General features: G+C 41.7%; 1 protein-coding gene across 4 annotated transcripts in view; it reads left to right on the plus strand.

The window, feature by feature from the left end:
• Nucleotides 1-21,155, plus strand: part of WASF3 (WASP family member 3) — a 157,578-nt gene that overhangs the window by 95,450 nt on the left and 40,973 nt on the right. For all 4 annotated transcript variants that reach the window (XM_030562424.1, XM_030562453.1, XM_030562444.1 and 1 more), the window contains one exon: nt 17,982-18,124. In XM_030562424.1, the coding sequence (XP_030418284.1) occupies nt 17,992-18,124 (133 nt within the window). In that variant the 5' untranslated portion in view covers nt 17,982-17,991. The remainder of the gene's footprint in view (nt 1-17,981; nt 18,125-21,155) is intronic.

The raw sequence follows: 21,155 nt of genomic DNA on the forward strand, positions 1-21,155 counted from the left end.
AGGAGGCGCTGGGAGGGAGAGGGAAGATCTGATCAGTGGGGCTGGGGGAGGGAAGGCACTGATTCACAAGGCTGTAAGTGGGTGCTCAGCACCTACCGTTTATTTTCCGTGGGTGCTCTGGGACTGGAGCAGCCACGGAGTCTGTGCCTATGTAACTGTCTCCAATTATCTAAAAGATGTGGATACCAAAGACGAGCCATCATAGAGGAAGTACTGTAGTCCAGTGGGTAGGTTAGGAACTAGAAGTAAGGAGACCCTACATTCTTTTCCTGCTCTGCTATTGACCTACTATGTGACATTAGGTGGTCACCTAAACTATATGTCCTTTTGTTTTCTTTTTCATAAAGTGAGGATTTTGACACTTATTCCCCCTTTGTAAGCTGCTTTGCCATCTAGGAATGAAGAGCTCTGTATAACACCTAATTAATTGTGATAAACTTACAAAGGAAAATACAGGGTGAAGATGAGACATCTTGTTCAGCTGTGTAATTGGTTCCCAGATGAACTTGAAGTCTTATTTCTGGATTTTTAAAAATGGATCTGTCATAAACAGATAGTTAAGGGTTTAATGCTCTTTTACCTGTAAAGGATTAAGAAGCTCGCTAAACCTGGCGGACACCTGACCAGAGGACCAATAAGGGGACAAGATGCTTTCAAATCTTGGTGGAGGGAAGTCTTGTTTGTGCTCTTGTTTTGGGACTTGGGACTAAGAGGCACCAGACGTCAATCAGGCTCTCCAAATCTTCTGAATCAGTCTCCCATGTTTCAAAATTGTAAGTAACAGCTAGGCAAGGCAGAGTAGTTTTATTTTTGTTTTCTCAACTTGTAAATGTCCTTTTTGCTGGAGGATTTACGTCTGCTTGCTGTAACTTGAACCTAATGCTAGAGGGGGTTCCTCTGGGCTATATGAAATCTGATTACCCGTAAAGTATTTTTTCCATTATGATTTTACAGAGATGATTTTTTTTTGCTTTTCTTTCTTTAATTAAAAGCTTCTTTTTAAGAACCTGATGATTTTCCTTGTTTTAAGATCCAAGGGGATTGGATCTGCACTCACCATGGATTGGTGAGGGGAAAGGAGGGGGTGATGGTTAATTTCTCCTTGTTTTAAGATCCAAGGGGTATGGATCTGTGTTCACCAGGGAATTGGTGAAGCCTCTCAAGGCTGCCCAGGGAGGGGAAGGTTTTTGGGGGGGGGGACAAGAAGTGATCCAGACACTGAAATTTCTGGATGGTGGCAGAGTTATCAGATCTAAGCTAATAAATAAGCTTTGAAGTGTCCATGCAGGTCCCCACATTTGCACCCTAAAGTTCCGATTGAGAAGGAACCTTGGACAGGATCTAACAAAAAACACTTCAGCTATTACCACTATGTTGGTATAAATTATGTCCCTCAAAGGGTCTGAATAAAATACACCCCCCCGAATGACATAGAATCATAGACTTTAAGGTCAGAAGGGACCTTATGATCATCTAGTCTGACCTCCTGTACAATGCATGCCACAGAATCTCACCCCCCCACTACGGTATCAAACCTGTGTCTGATCCATTGAAGTCCTCAAATCATAGTTGAAGACTTCAACGTGCAGAGAACCTTCCAGCAAGTGACCTGTGCCACCCGCTGCAGAAGAAGGCGAAAACCCTCCAGGGCTTCTGCCAATCTGCCCGGAGGAAAATTTCTTCCCGACCCCAAATATGGCGATCAGCTGAACCCTGAGCATGTGGGCAAGACTCACCAGCCAGACACCCAGGAAAAAATTCTCTGTAGTAACTCAGATCCCACTCCATCTAACATCCCATCACAAGCCCATGGGCATATTTGCTGCTAGTAGTCAAAGACGAATTAATTGCCAAAATTAGGCTATCCCATTATACCATCCCCTCCCACAAATTATCAAGCTTAGTCTTGACCGCCAGATATGTCTTTTCTGCCCCCCACTACTCCCCTTGGAAGGCTGTTCCAGAACTTCACTCTTCTGATGGTTAGAAACCTTCATATTTTCATGTAACATATAATGTGCCCTTTGTACCACACTATAGGCCCTGATCCAGAGCTCATGAAGGTAATGGAAGAGACTCCCATCAACTTTGATAAGTCATGGATCAGGCCCTATGGAATGATGATGTTCTGTTGATATTGTATTTTGTATCTTCCACCTTACGTGGTAGAAGAGTACAAGGTGGAAGGCATATGCGTAACAAACAAAAATGTTGCCCTGTATTCAAACAAGAATGCTTCGGAAGAGGCAGTTTTCTAGCTTGCTTAAGAAGGATCAGCAGACATAGCTCTGCTCTCAACCAGCTGCTCCCATGGCAGGCTTTTTTCGCTTTTCTCCTTGATAGTTCAAGTTTGCATGTTCCGCTTTATGTGGTTGGTTTGAAGAAAAATCTCCGGTTTGATTAAAAATTCTCTGATTAACTGGCTGTGGAGTTTCTGCCAATATCCAGCCAGTTCTGGCTAACTTCAGGCACTGAACCAGAAGCAAAATGATTTCCTCCTGTCTGCAAGCTGCAAGGCATGGCAAAGCACGGGACTTGATCTGGATGGCAGAGACATGATTAGGGAGAGTTCGGAGTCAAAAACCGACGTGGTTCATCCCAGACCAGAATAAACTCCCTCAGGAGAGGGGAGCCTTCACTGGCCTAGAGAATGATAAGTGGGATGATATGATCCCATTGATCTTTCTGCACTTAGCAAACTGTTTTCAAGCAGTATTGCATGACACCAGTAAAATGTCGGGGCTGTGTGGACATAAGCACCTGAGTGGACAGCGCTGTGTTGGTGGGAGAGCTTCTCCTGCTGGCAGAGCTACTGCTGCTTGTTGGAGGTGGTTTAATTATATAGCTGGGAGAGCTCTCTCATATCAGCATAGAGATGTCATATCAGCATAGAGATCTTACAGCAGTGCAGCTGCATCGGTGCAGCTCCCTATTTAGAAATATCCTAAATAAAGTGTGATAGGAAACAATCCTTCATTTGCAGGCAGATGAATTAGATGATTGAATAGGCTTTTTTCCCAACTCTAACTCTATGAATGTATGAAAAAAAATATTTCACCTTTTCATGAGCACAAAATCTGTCTAGATTCCTGAAACTCCCAGTTGCATTTATTCGTTTTTAAAGTAAAATGTATTGTCATTCTTAGAGAGAGTGGGAGGGACAAGGATGTTGGTTTTAGTAACAGCTGTTGGTTTGGGTTCTTGCCAGTTGTCGAAAGATCTTCAAACTGTTTAGAATTAGAAGCTTCAACTCGTCTCTTAGAATAGCCACACTCTGGTGTTATTCAGAAGGATTGTGCATTGTGTTTTGAGTCTTTCATGCCTGTTACTTTCCATCTGCTTTCTGGACAAATGCTAAGTCTGTCTTGCTATGGCAGCGTGGCAGTCTTTACATGCAGTAATCATTCCTTGTAGTTTGCAATTATTCTCTTTACTGTAGGGACATGTTCTTGAACTGAGTTGAAACAACGCAGTGCTGAAACAGCTGGAAAAGCATTGGGGAAAAAAATACCAGTTACCTCTTATTGTTCTTCTGTTTCTACAGAAATAACTGGTGAATAACTGTTATAATTTAGAACAAATTGTGCAGGTGGTATTACTACATGTTTTAAAGATACATTATTAAAAGGACACTCTAGCATGAGTGGGCAAACTTTTTGGCCCTACGGGCCGCATCTAGGTATGGAAATTGTTATGGCGGGCATGAATGCTCATGAAATTGGGATGTGGGAGTGGGGTGAGGGCTCCAGCTGTGAGTGCGGGCTCTGGTGGGGTGGGAGTGCAGGAGGATGCTCGGGCTGGGACCGGGGGTTCAGAGGGCAAGGAGGGGGATCAGCTTGGGGCAGAGGGTTGGGGCATGGGAGGAGGTAAGGGGTGCAGGCTCCAGGCTGTGCTTACCTCAAGCAGCTCCCGGAAGCGCAGCATGTCCCTCCTCCAGCTCCTACCCGGAGGCGCCAGTCAGGCAGCTCTATGTGCTGTCCTGTCCACCGGCGCTGCCCCTGTAGCTCCCATTGGCTGCGGTTCCTGGCCAATGGGAGATGCGGGGACGGCGCTTGGGGTGGGGGGGCAGCAGGTGCGGAGCCCCCTGGCTGCTCCTATGCATGGGAGCTGGAGTGAAGACCTGACTGCTTTTCGGGAGCTAACATATCATGTTTATGAGAGTACCCTTTAAATGGTATTCCCCTAAAATTATATTTTAACTGTTTTAATGTTTTCTGTTTCCTGCTGATGTCGTCACTATAGGCACAATATAAAATATGCTCAGAACAAGCTTTGAACCTAAGGGTTCAATCTGAAAGGTGCTAAGCATTTTGGCCCTAATCTAGCAGAGCACATAAGCACAGTCTAATATAAGCATGTGAGTACTCCCCATTGAAGTGGAACAGGTATAATCTGTGTTTAAAGTTATGATGTGATTTCCTAGATCATGGCCATATGATGAGAACCTGAAGAATCCCTCCTTTCTTTCTCTCCCTTCTCATACGTCCTCTTTGTCCTGCATCATCTTCAGTTGTCTCCAATTCTAGACAGGGGTACGGCAACCTATGGGACGCGTGCCGAAGGCAGCATGCAGACTGATATAATAGTTTAGTTGTATATTATAGATATTATAGAAAGAGACTTTCTAAAAATGTTAAATATATTACTGGCATGCGAAACCTTAAATTAGAGTGCATAAATGAAGACTCGGCACACCGCTGCTGAAAGATTGCCGATCCCTGTTCTAGAGTATGTAGAATGAATGATATGTAAGTCAGTGGCTGGTGTAAACTGATGGTCATACTTTGTAAACTGGTTAGTTACCTGAAAAAATTACAATTCGCTGCATTACTTCCTTTGCCCTATGTTTCTGCTTGTTTCTGAAAAATGTCAATATATTAAAAAAGTATTCTCCTCCCTTCTCTGTCACAAAATGTTTGCTAAAAATACTGTAATTAACAATGAAGTAGTTTGCTTTGTGTTATACCAGAATGCAGTATGCTTCATTCTGCACAACTTCACTTGTACTGGCAGAACAACTCTCTGGGGCCACAGAGAGTAAGTTGTAACAGCAGAAAGGGCAATGTAGAGGAAAAATGAAGATAGAACATGGAAGTTCATAGATTTTTAAGGCCAGAAGGGACCATTTCTGGTCACCTTCTCTGACCTGCAAAATAACTTCTTTTTAATAACTGCATAAGAAGTTCTTTTTACAAAGTCCCTCTATAGGTTTTCAGTTCTCTTGAAAATACAGTATTTCATCTTCTCTAATGTATCCTAACACAGTAGTCACTGTGGAATAACCACCAGTATATTAGTCTGATTACACGGACTAATTCAATAAAATAGTAAAAAATACCAGCAAGCTTTAGTTTTCGTGCAAGTCTTGCAGCATCTGGTCATACAATAGGATAGAGCTATAGAAAAATGATCTCTTTTCTTTGAGCCTTAGTCTCCTCTCAATGGTTCCATTTGAGAGTGAGAATGGTTGTGTTAAACTAAAAGCATATTTATAAAAGGACTTTACATTTTCTAGAAAATGCTATTAGTCAAAAGATCACTTGAAGCACTCTTTCTGTTTTGTGAAAACCATCTGCACATTGTGTATTTGTTACTGTATACAATTCTTTCTGTGGTGGCCAAGCTTACAAGTATCTGAATGATCCTATTAAATGCATGGCCCTTTCTGACCATCCACTCTTCTCCACCCAGTTCCTTTCCTTCCAGTCTCTATTCCTCTCTTCTGAATTTTGCTTCTATTCTTTCTAACTTTAATAATTTTTCTTTAACTGGTTGGATTTTTATAAGCAATTTGCTTTATATTTTAATCACTCATGTTATAGATAATTAAATGTTTAAAGTATAGCTAAGGTTAGGTATCAAATGGTTAATATATTATGAGAAGTTTATGTATATTTTATGTTTGTTTTTGCTTATATATCTTTTAGACAAATAATAAAAGGTTAATATAAAAAGAATCTGCACCTGGCCATGCTTTTTCTCACTCTGAATTATGCTCTAGTAATGCAGAGACATATTTCATCTCCTACTCCTACTTGCTGTTAATATCTGTTGTAAGAGAGTTTACTTGCGGTGCTGCCATGAACCCATAAGATTTTTCTAACTTGTTTACTTGGCTTGGAAAGTGTGTGTGAAATGCAGAGTAGTGATAAGAAAATGATAGAAGGGTTATATATTCACAAAGAAATACATGTTATATTTGTTAAAACATGTATGGTAGTGAATAAAATGGGATGAAGAATAGATATATTTTTTACTAGCTGTATACAAAAGTTTGTACCACTGGAAAGTTCTAGGATAATAAGTAAAGCAAGAGACACTTAATTGAAAAGATCCTTATGTTAATGAATTGATACCAAATCAAGCAGAAAATTGTTTTTAAATAAAGTGCTGTCTTAATTTTTAATCAGAGCTGAATGAAGTATGGTATTAGAATTTATGCTTATGTATTGACTTTAATTAAGAAAAGCCTGTAAACTACTTTAAAAATCTGGTCTGTGTGCCTCCATATTGTAGGTGTCATATTTGATTGAATCGAATAGATGAAGTATAATTTTCTGAGGAAATTGTATGTTCAAGTGAGTACTTTTTTCTGATCCTCCTCTGCTTAAGAAATGTATCTTCAATACTCATCTTAAATGAGCCCTGTTGCATAAATAAAACAAAGAATTACTAGTATATTCTTTTAACATAGTGTATATTTTTAATGGTTATTGTTGAGCATACATATTGGAATTTAACTTTCAATTGAAACGTATTAAATAAATGTTAAATAAGCTCAAAGAATATACACCCAAAAGCACAACTTGCAGCTGGAACTAGTGTGTTTTCTTTATTGAGCTGCAGAACGTTTAAGAAAACCCATCTGAAAGAAGAAAAGCTGTGCACAATTAAACATAAATTCCACTATATTTACCTAGTTAAAAAAATACTCTCACTTATCAAGTAGAGGACATTACTGCTAAATTGCAAATCACAATGACTAATTCTAAGAAAATATATTTTTGTGACATGTTCATTAATCATGCACTAGAATTTCAGAAACTTTGCTTGTATATGGAATACTAGCCTGTATGATGATGTTGCCTATGAATAGGTTATAGGTAACTATATGATGTGTTTTATGTATTGAAGTAATTTTAAGATTTGGGATCTGCAGTTATACTAATGATGGCCTATTAATTTACTTCCTACTAGCTTCAGTTTTATCCCTTTCTTACACAGTTAAATAATTCCTTATAAGTAGTTTCATGTTCTACACCAGGGGTTGGTAACCTACGGCACGTGAGCCAATTTTTGATGGCACGCGGGGTGGGCAGAGCCGCTCGGCACGGGGGCAGGCTGGGGTTCCCGCTGCTGGCCCCTTGCCATCCGGGGTCCCGCCACCGGTTCCACTCAGCGCCCGCTGCTGGCCTGGGTGAAGGAACCCCAGGCTGGCAGTGGGCCGAGACCCCGGCTGGCAGGAGCTGCTGGCTGAAACCCCAAAGTGGGGCGGGCAGAGTCGCTCAGCCTGCTGTCGTTCTGGGTTTCTGGCTGCTGGCCCCTTGCCAGCCGGGGTCCCCGCCGCAGCCCCACTCACTTTGCTTCCAATTGGAGTTCCTGCGCAGGCCCCCTGCCAGGCAGGGTCCAGGCTTCCAGCCCTACCAGCCGCCAGCTCCATTCACCTCAGCTGCTGATCCTGGGTTCCAGCCACTAACCTACTGTCAGCCGGTTATCAACTGATCACTCCGAAGCCTGTGTGCAGCTTAAAGTATCCAAATACGCGCCACCAGACACTGGAAAACTCAGCAAGGAAAAGCAAGGGCAAGGATCACACTAAACTAATAAGATCTGCATTTTAATTTAATTTTAAATAAAGCTTCTGAAACATTTTGAAAACCTTGTTTTCTTTACATATAACAATAGTTTAGTTATATATTATAGACTTAGAGAGAGACCTTCTAAAAAACGTTAAAATGTATTACCGGCACGTGAAGCCTTAAATTAGAGTGCATACATGAAGAATCGGCACATCACTACTGAAAGGTTGCCGACCTCTGTTCTACACAAATAGCATGCTGTACCCTGCATTAAGTGTGCATATGCTTTAGCATTTCTAAACGTCCAGAAGTATTTTGTTAGGCCAACATCATAAAACTGAATAATCTTACATGTTAAATAGTGCTTTAAAAACTAATAATCCAGTTCTCGAGGAGTACAAAAACATCAAACAGGAATAAAAAATCATCATGTGGCTCTTGTATTAAATAAAAAATGAGTTTCCTGTATCCATTCTGAAACATCAGATTTAAAACAAAATATCACCAGATTGAAACAGCTTTAAGACGTGAAATATTTAAAAAAGCTTCCTGTCTGTGGAGGACTAAGGTATTAAAATTCAAGTCTCTGTTTTTAAATAATTTTTATTAAGATCCTGTTTTGAAAACCTCTTGAAACTAAATAATTTGTGTGTTTAATATTCAGTTATCTTTTAACTCTTTTTGCAGAATACTCAGTGGAGTGCTCTAAAATGTTTTTTTTTCTTCCCAGCTTGCTACAAGTGAATTCTAAAGATTTATTTCAAAAACAGTGGTTGTATTGTTTTGTCTTAGAAGCAGAAAGATTTCATTTCTGTTTTACCAATACTCCTGGGGGAATTCTATGCCTTAAAAATTCTGCATATTTTATCTGTCAAAATAACACAATATAATCACACCAGATGCAAATACTTTGGTAATTTATTTCAAAATACTTGTCAGTGAGTATGTCTGTAACAATAGAGATGATTTAAAAAAAAGATTCAGGAAATGTCACTTGGCTGGGACTCCCACTGTATGCACCGAGACAGGTTCCCTTACCGGCTCCAGTTCCATATGTCTCTGCTGTTGACTCCAGGGAGGCTCAGATGTGTTCTTGGACCTCATGAACTGTTTGCCCTGGAATTGATGAGGTCCCTGCCTGCTAAGAGGGCCTCCCTCCTATGTCGGATCTGCTGCCTTCTGGTCATGTTCCTATAATACACCCTATTTTGTCTGCACCTCCACTTGTACAGGACTCCAGTTTCTCTGAGTCAGTGGACTCTGATGATACACATGGTCTGCTGCTTCTGTTCTGAAGGCATGACTACCCAAAGCTTCTGACAGTGCTGTGGCAATACCTTCCATTGTCTCAGCTCAGGAGCCACTGGTATCTGACTCCATGGGCGCTGACACTGCAGTATCAGGATCAACCAGGTTGGCCATATTGGAGCTTGTGGTGCCAGTATCTGCCTTTGGAACTGTCCCAATCCATCCAGGAGGAGTCCCCAATTTCACTGACCTATCCTTTGTTGAGTAGACATTTGGAATTGGGGCCAGACCATGTACCAGTTAGCCCAGCTCCATCAGTATCTCTGGGTCCAGAGAGGCTTCCCTCATCGTCCGCGGATGCGGCTGTGTCATTGACAGCTTCCTCTCCTCCTGATGACTATCATCAGTTTCAGGAGCTGCTAAGAACATTAGTTAATGCTGTTCAGATCCCATTGGAAGGGATGCAGGACAGTCAGCACCAACTGTTGGACATTTTGCATGTGTTGGTGCCATCCAGAGTGGCTCTACTGATCAACGTCATTCTCCAATCAGCATGTACTGTGTGACATACCCAGACCACATGTACCCACACCCAAAAGGGCTGGAAAAGAGATTCTATATCCCCTCCAACGGGTCTGAGTTTCTGTTTTCCCATCCTATGCCTAATTGCCTGGCGATTCAGGCTGTCACAGAGCAGGCCAAACAACAGCATCTCTACTCCACTCCCTTTGACAAGGAGGGCAAGAGTGTGGACCTTAAGGGTAGGAAGGTCTATTCCTCAGCCAGCCTCCTGTTTTGTATTTCGAACCACCTTCTGCTGATGGCCAAATATGACTTTTTGAACTATGTCCAGATGGTGAACTTCGTGAACAAGTTACCACATCAGGATCGTGCCTGCTTCCAAGATATTTTGGAGGAGGGAAAGTTGATCACTAGAACCATACTTCAGGCTGTGGTTGATTCCACAGACAAGTGGTCGTGTACAGTGGCAACTCGAATCATCATGAGGAAGGAATCCTGGTTACACTCCTCAGGCTTCCCTAGGGAGTTACAGACCACGACTGAGGACCTCCCTTTTGATGAATCACAGCTCTTCTATCAGAAGATGGAAGATTCTTTACACTCACTGAAAGACTCTAGAGCTGCCCTGCGATCACTAGGCATTTATATGCCAGTGCCTAAATGAAAATTTTATCACTCACTATCTGTACAATACTATAGAGCTCCACAGTTCTACGATCAGCGAGCCATTGAGCCTCCATAGAAGTACAGAAAGGTACAAAGATCCCATCTGCCTGGTCCTCTGGGGCAGTCATCTGCGCAGCACACTCAGTCTTCACATAAGTGATATTTAAGTGCATCTAGAGACCTACCAACCACTTTGCACCCCAGTGCTCTTTCCAGCCATTCCTTTCAGGGACCATCTCAAACTCTTTCTGCCAGCATGGAGCACGATAACAGTGGACAAGTGGTCCCTGGATATCATTTGACATAGCTATAGATTGAATTTGACACTACCTCCTCCACATCTCCCACCCCAGTCTTCTTCCAGGGAACACTTTCATGACAGTGTCCTTGTCCTAGAGGTGCACTCCCTACTGCAGAGAGGAGCAGTAGAGCCAGTCCATGCAACCTTTCAGGCCATAGGGTTCTATTCTGTTTCCTGGTGCCCAAGAAGAAGGGGGTATGGAGATTGTGATGAGTTGGATCACAGAAACCCCCTTGGGAGCTGCCAACTGATGTGCTAAGACTACTTCTGCCCCTGCTTTCCTGCCCCATCAGCTTAGGACTTCACTGCCCTGCCTGGTTTGAGCCAGACTCACTAGCCTGCTGCAAACCCAGACCCATAGGAGAATCTGGTCTGAATCACATCCCCTAACCACTGTAGGCTTACTTGAAAGCAGCTAACAAAGGTGTTCTTGTCTTTAACACTCAGATACCCAACTCCCAGTGGGGTCTAAACCCAAATAAATACATTTTACCTTGTATAAAGCTTATACAGGGTAAACTCATGAGTTGTTCACCGTCTAACACTGATAGAGAGGTATGCACAGCTGTTTGCCCCACCCCAGGTATTCATACATACTCTGGGTTAATTAATGAGTAAAAAGTGATTTTATTAAATATAGAAAGTAGGATTTAAGTAGTTCCAAGTAGTGACAGACAGAACAAAGTAAGTTACCAAGCAAAATAAAATAAAATAAAACATGCAAATCTATGTCTAATCAAACTGAATACAGATAATATCCTCACCAGTTCCAGAATGCTTCCTTTTACAGATTAATCTCCTGTTAGTCTTTGGTCCAGCAATCACTCCCACCCTTTGCGGTCACTGTCTTTTGTTTCAGTTTCTTCCAGGTATCTGTGGGGGTGGAGAGGCTCTCTGTTTAGCCAGCTATGGCTGCAGGAAGTCTATTCCCCTATGCGCCAACCCATGGACACTGTTCTCACTGTTCCACCAGAAGTCATATCTTCCCTTCAGTGGGGGACAGGACCGCTCCAAGTTTTCTCCAGAATCTCCTTCCTTCCATCCTCTCCAAGCGTGAAAGGCATAACAGATCACTCAAGGTCACTCAACGGCTAGGGCATCCGTATGGGAGATCACATGATGCAAGGAGCTTGGAACACTCGGGAAACCAGGATTTACATCAATGTCCTGGAACTTCAGGCAGTACGCAGGGCATGCCAGGCATTTTTAACGTCCATCCAGAATCACAGAAGTGGAAAGGACTTTGAGAGATCATTTATTCCAGTCCCCTGTACTCATGGTAGGACTAAGTATTACCTAGACCATCCCTGACAGGTGTTTGTCTAACCTGCTGTTAAAAATCTCCAATGATGGAGACTCCACAAACTCTTTTGGCAATTTATTCCAGTGCTTAACCACCCTGGCAGTTAAAAAGTTTTGTCCAACCTAAACTTCTCTTGCTGCAATTTAAGCTCATTGCTTCTTGTCCTATGCTCAGAGGTTAAGAAAAACAATTTTTCTTCCTCCTCCTTGCAACAACCTTTTACATACTTGAAAACTGTTATCATGTCACCTCTCAGTCTTCTCTTTTCCAGACTAAAGAAACACAATTTTTTCACTCTTCCCTCATAGGTTGTTTTCTAGACCGTCAATCATTTTTGTTGCTTCTCTGGACTTTCTCCAGTTTGTCCGCATCCTTCCTGAAATGTGGCACCAAGAACTGGACACAATACTACAGCTGAGGCCTAATCAGCATAGAGTAGAGTGGAAGAATTACTTCGCGTGTCTTGTTTACAACACTTCTGCTGATACATCCCAGAAGAGTATTTGCTTTTTTTGCAACAGTGTTACACTGTTGACTCATATTTAGCTTGTGGTCCACAATGACCCGCAGATCACTTTCCGCAGTGCTCCTTCCTAGGCAGTCATTTCCCATTTTGTATGCGTGCAACTGATTGTTCCTTCCTAAGTGGAGTAGTTGACTGAATTTCATATTGTTTATTTGACCATTTCTCCAGTTTGTCCAGATAATTTTGAATTATAATTCTATCCTCCAAAGCACTTGCAAGCCAGCTTGGTATGGTCCGCAAACTTTATAAATGTACTCTGTATGCCATTATCTAAATCATTGATGAAGGTATTGAACAGAACCGGACCCAGAACTGATCCCTGTGGGACCCCCTCATTATGCCCTTCCAGCATGATTGTGATCCACTGATAACCACTCTTTGGGAATGGTTTTCCAACCAGTTATGCACCCACCTTATAGTAACTCCATCTAGGTTGCATTTCCCTAGTTTGATTATGTCAGACAGCACCACTGCAGTTTACTACATAAGCAGGGAGGCAAAAAGGTCCCCAGTGCTGAGTGTGAAAGCGATAGAGTTCTGGAATTGGTACATTGCACACTGTATCCTATTTTTGGCAGCCTATTTCCTGGGGGCTTAGAATGTGATTACTGATGCTCTCAGTAGGAACTTTGTGATTGACCACAAATGGGAGTTGCATGACGTGGTAATCGTAGGTATTTTTGGTCATTGGGGGATCCCAATCAGGGATCTCTTCCCCTCCCATACCCTCACCAATTGCATCCAGTACTGTTCCAGGGGAGGTCTCGGCACCATTCTTAGCACAAGGCCTTGGTCATTGACTGGTTAGACCGAATTAATTACACTTCCCTCCCCTAGCGCTTCTGCTCCTTGTCCTTCACAAACTCTGACAGGAGAGGGCGATGGCCATCCTGGCCTCGCCAGTTCTGGTTTCCTTCTCTTTTCTGCTTGTTTGAAGCATCCTCCATTCCTGCTTCTAATATTCCTGGAACTGCTCGCACAACAGAACAGCAGGCTCAGGCACCCTGATCTATGGACACTTCACTGAGAGCTTGGTTTTTGGATGGACACCTCTGCTAGCATGGGAACGTTCATTGGCAGTGCGAGATGTCCTTTCGAGTAGCAGGAAGGACTCCACGAGGTGTTCCTACCAAACCAAATGGACATGTTTCACTTCCTGGGCCCAGCAGAAAGATCTTGTCCCAAAGCCTGTGGGCATCCCAATGCTCTTTGATTATTTTCTGTCTCTGAAGGCCTTGAGACTCGCTCTCGGCTCCAACAAGGTGGGCGTAGCACCTATCAATGATTTTCATCCTCCTGATTTTGTGGGGGAGGGGAGGGATTTGGTTTTCACTCACCCTTTGTCCGGAAGGTCCTTGTGTGCAAATATCCTTCTGTTCAGCATTTTGCTCCTCAGTGGGATCTCAGCCTAGTCCTTTCAGTATTGAAGAACTTGCCCTTTGAACTCTGGCCTCCTTCTCCCTTTCTCTTCTTTCAAGGAAGGTCACTTTCCTGATCACTATTACCTCTGTAAGAAGGGTTGGTGAACTGGGTGTCATGATGGTAAACCCTCCTTTCACCACATTCCATAAGGACAAAGTCTCATTGCACTTGCATCACAAATATCTACCAAAAGTTCGTTCTCCCTTCCACCTCAATCAACCCATAAATCTTCCCACCTTTTTCCCAAACCTCAAAGGAAGAACTGTGGCTTCACTCCCTCTATGTATGTAGGGCCCTTGAGGGGGAACTACATGAAAAAGGTGACCGCACAAAAATGAGGAGGTTAGTGAAACAGAAGTTAAAAGATACAACACCAAAAGTGAAATCCCTGCAAGCTGCATGGAAACTTTTTAAAGACACCATAATAGAGGCTCAACTTAAATGTATACCCCAAATTAAAAAACATAGTAAGAGAACCAAAAAAGTGCCACCGTGGCTAAACAACAAAATAAAAGAAGCAGTGAGAGGCTATCACTGTGCCTGTGTGGGTCACAGCTGAGAATACCAAATTCAGAACAAACTGGTGAGAAATGGGGCAGACGCACCTCAAAACTGGTGGTGGTTTTCCCATAAGATCTACCAAACCAGCAACAAAAGTAAGCTTCTGTTTTAGCACACTGGCTAATAAGTCAGAAAAAGCAGTTTTCTTAGGCCTTCCAATCCTGAATTCAACATGAGTGGTTCTGTAAAACTAATTTAATCAAATAAAAGGTTCTTCTGATCCCAAAGGACCAGCCACACACCCAGGTCAATATACAATTCAGATCTTACCCAATAATTACACTGTATCTAAAATCTAAAGGTTTATTTATAAAAAAGAAAGAAAGGTGAGAGTTAAAATTGGCGAAAGGAATCCAATACATACAACAATTGCAAAGTTCTTGGATCAGGCTTGTATCAGTGATGCAATAAACTACTGGCTTGTTAAGTCTCTGGTTGCTTCCAAATCATGCAAAAAGGCATCCTTTAAAAAGGGGAAGTTAAATCCTAGTGAGGACAATAGAAAGGAGTATAAACTCTGGAAAATGAAGTGTAAAAATATAATTATGAAGGCCAAAAAAAATCTAAAGAACAGCTAGCAAAAGAGTCAAAAAATAATAGCATCAGTATCAGGCAAACTGGTTGAAACTTTAGTAAAGAACAAAATTGTCAGATACAGATGAACATAATTTGTTGGAGAAGAGTCAACATGTTTTTTGTAAAGGGAAATCATGCCTCACTAGTCTACTGGTTGAGGGGGTCAACAAGCATGTGGCAAGGGGGATCCAGTAGATATCATGTACTTAAATTTTCAGAAAATTTTTGACAAGGTCCCTCACCAAAGGCTCTTAAGCAAAGTAAGCTGTCATGGGATAAGAAGGAAGGTGCTCTCATAGACTGGTAACTGGTTAAAAGATTGGAAACAAAGGGTAGAAATAAATGGTCAGTTTTCAGAATGGAGAGAGATAGATAGTAGTGTCCCCCAGGGGGTCTGTATTGGGACCAGTACTATTCAACGTATTCAAAAATGATCTGGAAAAAGGAGTGAACAGTGAGATAGCAAAATTTGCAGATGATACGGAACTATTCAAGATACGCAGACATACTGTGAAGTGCTACAAAAGGATCTCTCAAAACTGGGTGACTGGGCAACAAAATGGCAGATGAAATTCAGTGTTGATAAATGCAAAGGAATGCACATTGGAAAACATAATCCCAAATATACATATGAAGTGATGAGGTCTAAATTAGCTGATACCACTCAAGAAAGAAATCTTACAGTCATTGTGGCTAGTTTTCTGAAAACACCCACTCAATGTGCAGTGGCAGTCAAAAAACCGAACAGAATGTTAGGAATCATTAAGAAAGCGATAGCTAATAAGACAGAAAATGTCTCATTGCCTCTATATAAATCCATGGTATGCCCACGTCTTGAATACTGTGTGCAAATGTGGTTGCCTCATTTCAAAAAAGATGTATTGGAATTGAAAAAGTTTCAGAAAAGGGCAACAATAGTGATTAGGGTGTATGGAATAGCTTCCATATGGGGGGAATGGGCAATGGGATGGATCACTTGAGAATTGTCTGCTCTCTCTGGGGCACCTGGCATTGGCCACTGTCAGAAGATAGGCTACTAGGCTAGATGGACCTTTGGTCTGACCCAGTATGGCTGCTTTTTTGTTCTTATGACCTTTTACCTACTAAAGATGAGGCCATTCCAGAAGTCTCCTAGGCTATTTGTTGCCATAGCAGACAGAATTCAGGGGCAGGCCATTTCCACCCAGAGAATCTTGAAGTGGGTCTCAGAGTGCATTACACTCTATCAGTTGTTGAGGCAGTCCCCGCCAAGTGGGATTCAGGCCCATTCCGCAAGAGCGCAAGCATCAATTATGGCTGCACTCCACAGTATGTCCCTTATAGATGTATGTAAGGTGGCCACGTGGAGTTTGGTACACAACTTTTCTTTCACTATCCCCTGGTGCAAGACTCTGACAGATGCCTCATTTGATGTAGCGGTCTCTGTTCTATGGTGCAGTCATCTTCCTTGCATCCTTCTCTTATCTAGGTACTGCTTGTTAATCAACTTCAGTGGAATACAATAGGGACCATCACTCGAAGAAGAAGGGAAGGTTACTTACATGTAACTGGAGGCTCTTTGTGATGTGTGGTCTCTATCTGTATTCTGGTCCCGCCATCCTTTCCCTCTGCTGCAGATTTGTTAGATTTGTGATAGAGAAAGAGCTGAATGTGCAGTCAGTCCACCCTACCCTTTATCGTCTTGAGAAACCATGGGGTAGTACAAAGGCATACGCGTGGACCGATGGACATTCCTACTTTGAAAAGTTCCAAGCGCACAGCACATGTGCATAACCCTCAGTGGAATACAGATAGGGACCACGCATCTCAAAGAACCTCCAGTTACATGGAAGTAATCTCCCCTTCTGTACAAATTCTGCATTGCGCAGTGGTGTAGAATTCTCTCAGGAGTAAATTAAAGGTGAAAGATTATTACTTTATTACTGCTCCAGTGCAGCAAAAAGGAAGACTTCAATATTTGCCTCTAAATAAACTCTTGCCACTTAGTTTTCCTAAGGTAGATACCAGATTTCTGTACAAAAATATGTCCTCCTAGAATATATCTGTGATCCTACAAAGCTAAACATTTATTCTTGAATAGTGCATGGCTGTTGTCATCAGACATTTTAAAAAAAGAAAATACCTGAGCTTTCAATCTCTGCAGGAAAATCATTGGTTCACGTGCTGATTGTTACCTTGCTTGACTACTGCAACTTCCTCCTCTCTCTAATCTTCTTTGCTTCGTTCCCTTGGTTCATTCCAAAATGCCCATCTCAAAATCATCTTTCTTGCCTTTCAGTTGCTAATTTACAAAGATTTATTAACTGATATATTAAAAAAACTAACTTGTTACCTTTACCTCCACCTTCGAGTCACTTCACTGTATCTCCATTGAATGTTGCATCAAGTTCAAACTTTTTGTCTTCTCTTTCTTACGGACCTGTAGTATGCAGCCACCATGCTCTTGTCCCCTTTTACAATCCCTTCAGTCTGCTCTGTTTTGCCACATGTTTGCTTGTCTCCATCCTCAACCCCTACAGGGACACAAGCCTTGATGTCCCTTTTGTTTACTCCAATAAATGTCTCTGCACATTCCATATTGCCTTTTATCCTTGAAATGGTCTTCCAAACTCTGTTTGTCAAGTCTGCATTGTTACCTCATTCAGATCATTCTGAAAAGCATATTTCTGCAACATCATCTAGAAAAACAAGTATATTTAGTTACAAAATACCAAACCCTGTAACAGCCGCACAATCAACAGCTGTACAACCAATAAAACCTTAACTGAGGAATCTTATTTCTGTAACCTGCCTCCTGTCCCCCAGCAGATTACTTTTGGATGTTAGATCTTCATTTGTCTATTAAGTCCGAGTAGACTATAAACTCTTCAGGGCAGGGGCTTGTCATTCTTGTGTTTTCTGAGCAGTGCCTAGAACACTTGAGGGTGATCTAAAATAAGCAATAAAGGAAACACTTATTTAAGGTATATTAGGGAAATGTCCAGTGTACATTGTAACTTCCTATTTTGCTTGAACTGTAACACTTTTTTTTTATTTTTTATTTTTTGTAAATTGCAGATTGTGAGCCATGCCTTTAGTAAAGAGAAACATTGAACCTAGGCACCTCTGCCGAGGAGCTCTTCCTGAAGGAATAACTAGTGAACTGGAATGTGTAACCAACAGTACCCTTGCTGCTATTATACGGCAACTAAGCAGTCTGAGTAAGTCTCTATAGTTTTGTGCTTTTGTTTATTAATGAAAAATTAACTAGCACAAAGGCTTTAAGTTTGCTTGTTTTAAATGGACAAATTAAATTTTAAGACTTTGCCATTTGCAAAATGTATCATAATAATACTTCTCTTATATTCTGCTTTACATCTTCAAAGGTCTGTGCAAACAACACCTCCCTGAGGTAGCTAGAGCTTAGATGTGGAAATTGTGGCACAGAGAGACTAAGTGAACTTGCTTCAGGCCACAAAAATCAATGTAAAAGCCAAGATTAGAACATGCATCACAAATTCCCGGCTTCCAGTCCCTTGCTCAGTCCAGTAGACTACTCTGCTTCTTGACATTAGATGGCCATAGGAAGTTGGCTCAATTGTCTTTTAAGAAACTTATTTTTTCTTAGGAATCTGGTCTTCCTTTATGTGCACGTGACCCGTTAATACTAATGGGAAGTAAGCACACACATCAGAAAGAGAATGGATGCCATTGTCCCCTTGTAAACAGAATGGCAAACAGTAATTGAGAAAAGTTAGGGTAACTTAAGAGACTATTAGAAAGAGAGTCTAGATTTGTTTAGATCTATTTCAAGAAAGAGCTTCAATTTTTGTGTATTTTAGAAATTCAGATAATTACAATATTTACGTTAGCTATCGATTAAATGTTTGACTTTAGACTCTTCTCTGCCAGAAACAAATAGTTTCATGATGTAATTTATACAGGTAAAGCTCTTAATTAAAAAGTCTGTCATGTGATTTCACTAGGTTTCCAGCTCCGTAAGATAATGGCACTAGATATTATTCTTTTCAGCTTACATTTATTAGGAAAGTTTGAGTCTACTGAACTTGTTTAGAGAGCAATGAGCTCTGACTAATCTACCCTGTACTAAACTGTGTTCAAGAAAAGTATCATGTTTAAATATCTGACTGCAGTTCTAAATGTTGTTTAATGTGAGTGAATCTCATGGGGAATGTCCTCAGGATTCTATTTCTATATATACTATGGCAGTTATTGTGATGCTGACATTAAGATGGTGTCCTGTTCTGTTTTGCACTCAAAGCAGGTGCTCTATATTGAGGGCCTCTGTGCATTTCCACTTACAGGATTTGGCACCTGTGGTATCAAGCTATGGAACTGCATTAAAAAACTTGTCTGTTGGTAGGGGCACAGGAATGCTCGTATGCTGGTGCTTGTCATTGGCTCCATCTGTACAAGAGAGTGCATGCCATTGCGGCTGAGAGCTAACAGAACTGCCTCTCTTATCCATAAGTTTGTTTTTCCCCCAGTATTTTATTACAACTATATTGTTCAGGAAAGTGTAGTTGGGAGCCATTCGGCCTGAAGTTAACCCCAAGGCTGTCAGGTCCCGAACCCTGCTGGGGTTCAAATATGTGCATCTTGCTCAGCTGTATTTCCTGAAACAGATGCCTCTTCGTTTAGTAGTATTAGGATCATATCTGAATCCTTATGTGCAAGGGTTGGCTAGTAGAGAACATCAACATGTTTATTCTCAAAAGAAAGCATAAAGCTTCGTTTATGCAAAATTTTGATTATTTCTGACCACTTCAGGAAGTAGTACAATACTGTCTTTTATCTCATACACCAAGCATGTATCCTCCATCCAGAAGAGGGCCCTGAGCCCAGTGAGGGTAAAAAGAACAAGATGGATCAGGTCTTGAGAGATTTCCAGCCTCCACAGGACTTCTGGGCTGGGCTTGAGGTCTCGTGAGATTTGGCTTGTGATTCGGAGCCATAAGGTCTTGCAGGGTTTGGCATGAGATTTGGAGCCATGATGAGAGCAATGTGCTCTGAGTCACTTCCTGTTTGCTGGTTACCAGTAGTGAACTCAGCCTCCCTTCCTGTACTAGATTGCTGTGGGCTGTGCTAGTTGCCACTGCGGAGCTGAGAAGGAATTTTTCCCCATACCACAAGCTTGGCTGAGGCTGCTTGGGTTTTTTTTGCCCTCCTCACAGAAAAACCTAGGGATTTAGTTTTGGACAACCTGAGGCTGGAATTCTCCCCCTCCCAGAGGTAACAGTTTGGACTTATGTCAGAGTCATGTAGTTGTTGCAACTTTTGACAAGTCCCCATTGCAGAGCTTCACTGATATAAGCTGTTTTTCTAAAAGATATGCTCTAGGATTTACTTTGGGTAAATTCTGTGGCATGTGTTCTAAAGGAGGTCAGACTAGATTATCACAATGATCCCTTTGGGCCTTGGAGTCTATGAATCTATGACAGACCCTTGGAAAGGAAGGTACTGCACCAGGAAGAGTTTAGACACAGACAGCCTGCTTCTCTTAAGACTCAAACTTCAGGTTCCCAAAAGGAATAAAAGATTGTAACTATAATTGAAAATCATGGAGCATGTAGACCTTAAAGATATTTGGAACTGAAAGCAGAATGGATGTAAAACTCTGTTAAAATAAATATGATACCTCCTTTGTTTTAAGTATTGCTGCGTTGTCCATTTTCTTTCTCACTCCCCCCACTTCCTTAGTTTCTGTGGTGGTGAGATCATCCTGGCCCACTAGGCAATAATAAATTAGTGACACTGGGGTCCTGTAGAAAAAACAATATGTGATTAGGTAACTGTGTGATTATATAACTAAAAACTGTTTGATAATATGTATGGAGAAGGGGCAGAATTAAAGTTTCACAGGCAACTATGCTGTATGGCCCCGATACTTTTTAATCTATACGCTGCGGATATGCCAGCGACAGAGTCGAGGAAATCCATGGGTGCAGATATCATTGCCCTAGCTGTTCAGCACACAAGCCTCCATACTGTCAACTGCACTCCAACCCAAGATCTTAGCACAGTGACAGATTATTTCCAACCTGGGAAATTTAGTTTTTTTTGAGTTAGGCCTATGGTGAGTACTTTCCATCTGAACAATAAAATGTCGAATACCAAACTCAATATGCAGTTCTACGGTAAGAACGTCAGCCATGAGGTTAACCCAAAGTACCTCAGTGATACACTGGACCGGAGTTTGACCTTTCGACAACACCTCAAGAACACTTATGA

The sequence above is a fragment of the Gopherus evgoodei genome, chromosome 1 (genome assembly GCF_007399415.2).
Source record: "Gopherus evgoodei ecotype Sinaloan lineage chromosome 1, rGopEvg1_v1.p, whole genome shotgun sequence".
Lineage (NCBI taxonomy): Eukaryota > Metazoa > Chordata > Testudines > Testudinidae > Gopherus > Gopherus evgoodei.